At 42.6% G+C, this 9,634-nt stretch overlaps 1 protein-coding gene across 2 annotated transcripts in view; it reads left to right on the top strand.

Annotated features, from left to right (window-relative positions):
- Window positions 1–1,212: 1,212 nt before the first annotated feature.
- Window positions 1,213–9,634, top strand: part of HYKK (hydroxylysine kinase) — a 27,073-nt gene continuing 18,651 nt past the window's right edge. For both annotated transcript variants that reach the window (XM_008574532.1, XM_008574531.1), the window contains exons 1-3: window positions 1,213–1,281; window positions 5,035–5,385; window positions 6,803–6,942. In XM_008574532.1, coding sequence (XP_008572754.1) covers window positions 5,040–5,385; window positions 6,803–6,942 — 486 coding nt within the window. In that variant the 5' untranslated portion in view covers window positions 1,213–1,281; window positions 5,035–5,039. The remainder of the gene's footprint in view (window positions 1,282–5,034; window positions 5,386–6,802; window positions 6,943–9,634) is intronic.

Genomic DNA, 9,634 nt, shown 5'->3' on the forward strand with positions numbered 1-9,634 from the left:
AATAGGTGGTTGATAAGAGGTTTGGGACACATCCAAGTCAATCAATCAGGGTGACTGTAGATAACCCAAGTGTGCTATACCCTGACAAAAAATAAAGGATGGGATGGACATTGACAAAATAAAGACCACGTTGCAGGATAAGTGGACGGTTGTCCAGAACTCTCCTCCAGTAAAAAGTGCTCTGACCTATCAGTTAAGTCCTACTTGGCTGTTTATCAGGGCCTTGTGCCTTGTGCCCTTGACAATTAAGATCATCCAACTAACCCGGCTGTTATCCCACGAATCCCAGGCAGCCTCCTGAAAATCACGTGGTTTTTGCAGACTTTCCTACAGGGAGAGAGGGTCCAATGATTGCATTACCTAAATAAGGATTCTGATCCAATTACCAGTTATATTTCTCAGTATAAATGAATCATTCATCACATTCCCAGCCCCCCAGGAAACCTGTTGGGGCGGCCTTTACCCTGCCTTGACATCTATTATACTGAATTATATGACTTGAGAAGAAAGGAGAAAACTCGGTGCTGTGGCAAGAGCCTAAATAAATTGGGAGTTGGGTGACCAGGGTATGGCTGAGGCTCTGTGTTCCCTAGACTTCAGTTTTCCCGTCAGTAAAAGGAGCGTATAGGCCTATCGATAAATAAACACTGCGGGTTCTTGCATTCCAGTATCCAGGGAGAGCTAAGTCCGGAGGGGAACGTAGCCAGGCCCGACTCTCAGGACCTCCAATCAGGACCCTTGCGGTTCCCGGGCCGGGATAGGCACGAGTCCACCTTGGGCCGCGCCTTCCGAAGCGCGTCCTCCAAGATACGAGCTTCCAGCGGGGGGGTGCGAGGAGAGAAAAACGAGGACGCGAGGGTTCCCTAGCGAAGAGGCCCACGTGCCGTCACGAGTACGTGGACTGGGCGGAACTGCGAGGTGCCGCTCAAGAGCTGAAAGCCTGCGAAATGGCTACTCACCGCGGGGCGGGGCGGGGCGGAACCACGGAGAGCCAATTAGAAGCGACAAGTCCTGTTCTGTGAAAAGGTAGCCGGGTTCTGACTGGGGTGATCACCGAGAGGAGGCGTGGGCAGCCTGCAGAAAGCCAATCGGGAGCCCGCGCTCTGAGTTTCTGTTCACAGCCTCGTGGGCGGGGCCGCCTGGCCCAACCTCTCCTCCCAGAAATGTGCGCTGACCGGACGGCGCGGCTCGCGGAGGGGCGGGCCGAGGCGAGAGCGGGACCCGCCGCAGTTCCCGGCTGCTGGAGAGCGGGGCCCTCTTCGGGACGTCGGGTCGTTGCAGGTGAGCGGAGGTGGGAGAAGCAGAGGCGAGTCCGGGTCCCCGGCGGGGTTGGGGGGACGACCTCGAGAGCGGGGAGGCTCGCCGCGAGTCTAGAGCCAGGATTCCTGTGCCTCGGGCTCCCCTAGCCCCGGCTCCACCTCACACTCGCCGCGTGCAAGTCACCCACCCTCCTCTCTGGACCTCACCTGCAACCCAAAAGGGCTGGGCTGAGACGCCGGAATGAAAGCGTGGCACCCGAGAAGCCTCGGGTCCACCCCTCCCGAGACCTGCGTGGAGACACCGGCAGGGGGAAGGTGCGGCGTCTGGCGCTCGGGGCCGTGTGTACTGTGGGAGCAACTTCTAAGGTTCCACTGGACCTCACTATTATAACGACTTGCGTGCCTTCCTGCTCCCTTGTTTTCCTGCCTCTGGGTTCAGCAACCCCTCTGCAGTCCGCTCGCCCACCACGCTTTGTCTTTTACTCAGCAGGAAGACCCTTAGAGCACCTAGAAGTACTTTATTATCTTTCAAAAACTACAGATTCTAGATTCCCCGCCTTACTGTTTCCCGATCCCCTTCCCACCACGCTTTGTCTTTTACTCAGCAGGAAGACCCTTAGAGCACCTAGAAGTACTTTTATTATCTTTCAAAAACTACAGATTCTAGATTCCCCGCCTTACTGTTTCCCGATCCCCTTGAGGGTGAACCGTGATCCTTTGGAGGGGAGGCAATTATTATAATGAATAAATAATTATTCATTAGTTAATATTAAACAAGGCACCGGGCTAAGTGCTGGGAATACAGAGGTTTACTGGGTACGGTCCCTGCCCTCCAACCTTGGAAGAACACAGCGGAAGGGATTGCAGGAGAAGAAAGGTAGATTTGGAAGACGCGCAAAGGTAGAATTTACTAGACTTTGTAACACTTTGGGAGTGAGGGAGAGGAAAGAATCAAGAATGACTCCTGTTTCTCTGCAGAGTTTAAGGTCCAGCCCTCCTGGTTGTAGGACAAAGGCTGTGAAATTCTGGCAGAAACCTTGGGGTTGGAAAACTCTTCCTTCCTGGGGGATTCTTTAGGAGCTAAAATACTGTTGGGATATATAGACCAACAACCTATATATAGGATTTGAATTCCCCTCCTCTCACCTTCCCTCCACATGCAGGAGACATTTGGTTAAGACAGACACCGCTGATAAAAATATTTCTGTGCCATTAGTTCCAATATTTGGAATCCTTGCATACAAAGAAAAAAGGCAAATTTGGGCTTAAAAAGAAAGAACTTTAGAAGCATAGAATATTATAGCTAGAAAGAACTTTTAGGGATGATCTAGTCCAACTCTGTTTTAGAGGATACACAACTTGTCCAAAGTTTCTGAGGTTAGGTAGCAGAGCTGGGACTAAAATAAGTTTTATTTCTCCCAACACAGCAACTTTTTATTATATCGGGCTGTCTTTTTATAGCCAGAGCTGCCAACATTGCTTTATGCTGCTATAGAAAATAGCTCTAAAGGAACATTTTCTGGACTGAAAGGGAGATTGACCTTCACCAGTTGTCTCTAAGTTTCCTCCAACTTTAAGAATTTATAATTCACATCAAATTCAGGATTATTCTGACATATTTAACCCTGGGAGTTGAAAAATTACTCCTGGATTTCATCTTAGAGTTAATGCTTCTGTTTTTATTACATTCTGAATACTGGCCTTAGAGCAGTTTACATATCTCCAGAAAGAATGTTAAAATTCTTTGTAAAGTCTTAAGCCTAAATAAGTGTGACAGGATGGATACATTCATTCCCACAAGTTTCAAGTGTCGAGATTGTTGAAATCCCATTCAGGCTTTGTCACAATATATTCAGTGAACAAAATCCAACGGCTGAAAGTAAACATAAAAAGTGATTGTCCTTGAAAGATCATGGTGCTTTGTAACACCAAGGTCAAGGGTTCTGATACCCCTACCCATCAGCCACCACCAAAAAAAAAAGTGATTGTCAAGAATGCAGTAACTGTAACAGGTGGTGGGAACCGATGAGCGGCACCAAGGAGCTATGCAAGTCTAGAGGCTGGTTGAAATCACTTTGGGTGGGAGGATCAGGGAAGGCCGTGGAGGGTGGCATGGGAGAGTGGGTAGCATCTGAGGTTTATATCCTTCTTATCACGTGAGTTGGCAGGCTATAGTCCTGGGACTGAGGCAGGTGGAGGTCATATAGAAGAGCCCTAGTGTACCTTCCTGAATTTTATCCCCTCCCCTCACTGGAGTAAGTTGGGCTTTTGCTGTGATACAGCCAAAGTGATTAGACATTAAACAGGCATATGGCCTGATTTTGGGAGCTCTGAGAAAATCCTAAGATCCTACCCCCAGACCCCATCCTAGCCAATCTCTCAGAAGGACTAGCTTTTTTTTCTTTAAAGGTAAAATTTACATTCAGTGAGATTCACAGATCTTCACTTTACGTTTTAAGCTAAGTTTTGACAAATGTATACACCCATCTAACCTTTTGTTTGGCATCCTGTCAGTTTATTGTATACTGCCTTATAACTTGTTTTGGTCATTTTAAAACCTAATCAAAATACAGAACCTTTCATCTCAGAAAGTTTCCTCATGCCTCCTCCCTATCAGAAGCAACAGGTGTTCTAATTTCTATCAAGAAAAGCAAATTGTTTGTGAAATTTTTTTTATATAACACTTCATCCCTTGAACAGCAATCTAAATTGTGCCCTAAAATGCAACTCACCCACAAGATGTTACCAGTTTTGTACAGCTTAGTATGAGGGAAGGATTGGAATAAAACTGTTTTGGGAAAAGAATGAGGTGAGATTTTAAGTACCTTAAATATTTGGTTCCTGACAGATGTTCAAAAGTCCTACATTGCCTTTCATAGAGGGTACTTCAGAAAGTTCACAAAAGATTTGTATTATCTTTTAATTACATTTTTCCACAAACGTTTTGAAGTACACTTGATGCTCAGGAAATATGCCAGGTATGTGTAGCAGAGGGTGGAATTTTCTAGTGAGAGAAAGCAGCCTCCCCCACCCTGTCTATCCAAATCTCTCAAAAACTTAATTCAAATCCGTCTTCTCAAGAATATCTTTCCTTAGGCTGTAGTCATTTCTCTCCCCTCTCAACTGCTATCATAGTTTTGGCAGATAGTAATTGCATAGGTCACAAACTCAAATGTAATTTTATTTTTTGTACCTGACCTTAATTTTTACTTCAAGCCCCTATTCCTCTTAGCAATAGAGAACATATACTTTACAATTTAAGGTAAACTCAGTCCTTCGGTGTTAATTCATTTAATTCAGGTTTATACTTAATTCAGGGTTTTGTTTAGCATCCTCTCAATTTATTACTTATTGCCTTATAATTTGTTGTTTTGAGTCATTTTAAGATTTTTTCTTGTTTAGGATATCTGTGACTGAGTTAACTTTTCAGATGTTACAGAGCCATCCTACCTCCTCTCCCACAGTGTCGCACATAATACTTTGCACATCAGTGCACAGTTTTTGGAAGTATGTATTAGCTAAATGGTGATCCTTATAATTTAATAAAACTGACCAAAATAGGTAATTGTATTCAAATTTATCTCTTAATCCATGACAGATGGTAATATAGTCAAAAGGACATAATCATGGCTAGGAGTCTGGAGAGCTGAGTTCTTACTGTAACTGGACTGTATATAACAGAATCAATAAAGAGAAACATTATTGGTCTTAAATTACTTAAATAAGTATATTTATTATATGTCCCTCTTCTGGTTTGTTGTTTTTCTCCTCCTAGACATAATGTCAAGTGGAGATGATCCGCAGTCACAGGCTCTTGCTAAACCCACTTTCAGTGACATACAAGTCTCTGCATTAGTGGAATCGGTATTTGGGCTAAAAGTTTCCACGATCCAGCCACTTCCTAGTTATGATGACCAAAACTTTCATGTATGTATTTCAAGATCCAGAGACAGTACAGATGGCCCAACTGAATATGTCCTCAAAATAAACAACACTGAGTCTAGCAAAAATCCAGACCTGATTGAAGTGCAGAATCACATCATCATGTTTTTGAACGCGGCTGGATTTCCAACAGCCTCTGTGTGTCATACTAAAGGAGACAGCACAGCCTCTCTAATATCCATAGGTAAGAGATAACCAACTCACCAGTCTGTCGCCTGTCTATGTACATTACTGCATTTTGGCTACAAGTAGAAATATTAACAGATTCATAATTCCAAGTATAGATGTGGTTATTTTTTCAACAATTGGGAGAAGCCACAGCATCATCAAGTGGAGATTGGGCCTCTGATTTGGTAGTGGTTGGAGCTGAATCTGGTGCAACTTTTCTGCTTAGAAAGACCCTCATGGGGCTAGCTGGTTAGTTCAGCTGATTAGAGCATGATGGTGCTGATAACACCAAGGTCCAGGATTCAATCTCTGTACCGGCCAGTAAACAAAAACAAAAACAAAAAACCCCCCCCGGCAAATGGGTATAACTGATGGGTAATAACTAAGAGAACTCGTGAAAATCAGGGGAACATTTTTTGGTTTTTTTAAACCAGAAACATAGTTAAATATTTTTATTCATCAGACCAGCTGTGTATTCTGGTGCTGTGGTATAGTAGAAGAACACAAGACCGGAAGTTAGGAATTTTAGGTCCCAGTCGGTCATTACTGTATATGTGACCCTGGGCACACCACTTAAATTCCTAAGGCTATGAGTCCCCATCTGTGAGGCTTGGCCCCTTTCACCTGTGAATGCTAAAATGCTAAAATGTGCCTAATTCAGTTCTCTAAGCAATAGCCTCAAGTAGATTTCTTGGAATTTTTTAAAGATTTAAAATCTCAACTGTCTTTTTCTCTCTTAATTGTTCATCCATTTTTTCTTAATTTGCATTGGTCCATTACTCCAAACAACTGAAGCCCATTGTGGTCCCTGAGGAGTAGTTATTTTCATGTTTTGCAAACACAGGTTGTATCTCAATTTGCCCTGAAAAAGTCTGTGATTCTACTAGTCATTTCTTTATACCTCACTTTCCTCAATTTGTAAATTCATGAAAGAGTGTGTGTTTTAGGCCTTCATTTACCAGAGTAGGTAATTTCTGTTTAGAGCTAAGGCCACCAGTATTGGGGCTATAATTTCATTGGTATGTAAATGGCCAGTTCCGATATTCTTTTTTTTTTTTTTTAAAGATGACCGGTAAGGGGATCTTAACCCTTGACTTGGTGTTGTCAGCACCACATTCTCCCAAGTGAGCTAACCAGCCATCCCTATATAGGGATCTGAACCCGTGGCCTTGGTGTTATCAGCACCACACTCTCCCTAGTGAGCCACGGACCAACCCTCAGTTCCAATATTCTTAAGGTTTGTCTGTTCCACCTGCTTGCTTCATCCACTCAGTCCTGCCTCATAGACTCCTGCCAAGGTTCTTCTAAGTTAGCATGCATTTTTTTCTACTATTCTTTAATTTCTATTCTTTTCAATAATAATTGCAAAGGCAGAATAGCTTCTAGTTGTTTTTTAAGAACAATTGACAGGATATATCATTCCATCCATCTAGATAGTGGCTCTGAAATCAAAAGCTACTTGGTGAGGCTGCTGACTTACCTCCCAGGAAGACCCATAGCTGAGAGTCCCATCAGCCCCCAGCTATTATATGAAATTGGAAGGCTAGCTGCCCAATTGGATAAGACACTGGAGGTAAGATTTGGGGTTTTATTTTGTTTATAAGGAGTTCTTATTTGTTTGTTTATTTTATTTTTTAAAAATAAAATAAAACATGTATGGTGCTTCCTAAGGTATGTTATGAGGGGAGTGAGGTTCATGACAATAACACTACTAAACTCAGGATCAGATTCTCTTTTTCACATGTATGGTGCTTCCTAAGGTATGTTATGAGGGGAGTGAGGTTCATGACAATAACACTACCTTCTGCCCAGGTCGGTACCGTACTGATATATTGGCAAGGTTACCTTTTTAGAAAGTCATGATATTCTTTATGCTGCTCAATGAAGTCTGTTTTCACAAATTGAAACCTGAAGTTTTCAGCCAGGTAAGGTGTAATCAGCTGGAGCTCCATATGAAGCAATAGCTAAGTTGCAAATGAATCAAAATGACTTTTGTTAAGGATGTTTTTGTCCTAAAGAAACAATATCATGTATGACAAGTACTTTTCAGACCCACCTATAAAACATCTCTACTTATTCCACAAACATTCACTAAATACCTTTTTATGTGCCAGGCACTAGGAGAAAGATAAGGCTTCTGAGAACAATAAGACACAGATCCTGTCCTAGAGTGTGTTCCAGGGGAAAAGGTAAACACTTTAAAAAGTAATTACACTTTGTATGAGTGAAACAGTTTTTATGAGTAAAACATATCTTGTTACTCACTAAATCCTGTCAATTCAGCCTCTCAAATGTCTCTGTATTCTATCTCTTCTCCATTCCAGCCTCAACTATCCTAGCTCCTCTGAATTACCACGATAGCCCCCTTGCATGTAGTTTTTTTCTCCTCCAATTTATTCTTTATACCAGTCAAGAGTGACTTTTTAAAATTACAAGTCTGACCATGTTAGTTCCTTAGTTAAAACTTTTCAGTGGCTTCTCACTGCTGTCTAGATAAAGGACAGTTCCTGCATGGCCTTGTCCCTGCCTCCCTTCCCAGTCTCATGGTCCATGTCTCCCCTTTAATATTTCTCACCAGCAATATAAAATTTCTTGTAGTTCCCTGAACGTGCCATCTGGTTCATGCTTTGCATGTGCCGTTATCTCAACCGGTAATTCCTGTTCCCCTGCTTCATAAAACTTCAACTTATCCTTCAACACACAGCTCCCGCATCACCACCTCTGAAATCTTCCCTGACGGTTTCTCTTCCCCCATTGCACCAAGATGATCACTTCCTTCTCTTTGCCACTTCTGAGCCTTGTGCATCCTTCTATCATTGTACTTATTGTACTGTGTTCCAGTTATCTATTGGTATGTAAAAAACCATCCCAAAACTTACTGACTTAACACAGCAATTTATTTCTCATGATTCTGTGGGTTGACCAGGCAGCTCTTCTCTACATGATGTTGGCTCATGCAACTAGATTCCACTAGGAGCTCAACTGGGGTGCTTCAGTCCTCCATTTGCCCTCTTCTCCTCATGTGGTGTCTTGTCCTCCAGGATGCCCTGAACATCCTTACAGCATGGCTGCTTGCTCCCAAGAGAGATTTCCAAGAGGGCAAACCCCAATATACAAATGTTTATCAGGCCTCTGCTTGATAATGCTAGCTAATGTCCCATTGGCCAAAGCAAGTGACATGTCTAGTCCCAAAGTCAACTGGGAATAGCTACACAAGGGCATGCATATCATGAGGCATAGTTCATAGGGGGCCATCAGGGTAACAGTCTACCACATATGGTATTTGTTGCATTTCTGTGCTTCCTGTTACATATACCTTGTAAGAAGCAGTGAGCTTCTTATGAACAGCATCTATGTCTTTATATATTCATCTTTTATCCTGTGTGTCTAGCAGTGTCAAACACACATGAGGGTACTTCAAAACGTTTGTGGAAAAATAGACTTAAAAGGTAATACCAATCTTTCCATGAACTTTTTGAAGAACCCTTGTACATGGGGGGTTTCATTTAAAAAAAAGTAACATCTGATGTAGTTCTTAAAAGTTAGGAATCCATCAGTCAGGTAGAGAAAAGGAGAAAGGGTATCCCAGCTAAAGGAAAGAGCATGTAAAAAAATCATTGTAGTACAATATCAGTGTTTCAGAACTTTTGAATAATTAATTGTGGTTGGAGTATAGGGATTATAGTTGAGACAGGCAGAGGGTAAAACTGAAAACATAGAGGGGAGTCAGATTATAAAATACATTAGCATATATGATATTGAGGAGTTTAAATTTTGTCTTATAGGCCATAGGGAGCCTTGGAAGGTTTTTCAGCAGGCAAAGATTTCTAATGTATATCACTGTAATTTATGTCATATCTGCCAATGTGGTGGCTAGATTGGCAGATAGCCAGACTGGACGCAAGGGCACATCTAGGAGGCTAATGCAGTAGTCAGATGAAAGCTGATGAAGGGTTGAACCAAGAAAAGGTTCAAAATATACACAGGAGACAGAGCCATCCAGATTTGGTGATAGATTTAATGTTAAGATTATGGGGGAGGGAAGGCTTGAGCAAGACATGGATTCTAATCTGTGCCTGCTGGGACACAACCCTGTTTCATTTATTTATTTATTTTTAAATTTTATTTTGTCGATACACAATGTCGTTGATTATTGTGGCCCATCACCGAGACCTCCCTCCCTCCTCTCTCTCCCCCCTCCCACCCAACAATGTCCTTTTTGTTTGCTTGTCGTGCCAACTTCAAGGAATTGTAGTTGTTATGTC

This window comes from Galeopterus variegatus, unplaced genomic scaffold, assembly GCF_000696425.1.
Source record: "Galeopterus variegatus unplaced genomic scaffold, G_variegatus-3.0.2 Scaffold1059, whole genome shotgun sequence".
NCBI lineage: Eukaryota > Metazoa > Chordata > Mammalia > Dermoptera > Cynocephalidae > Galeopterus > Galeopterus variegatus.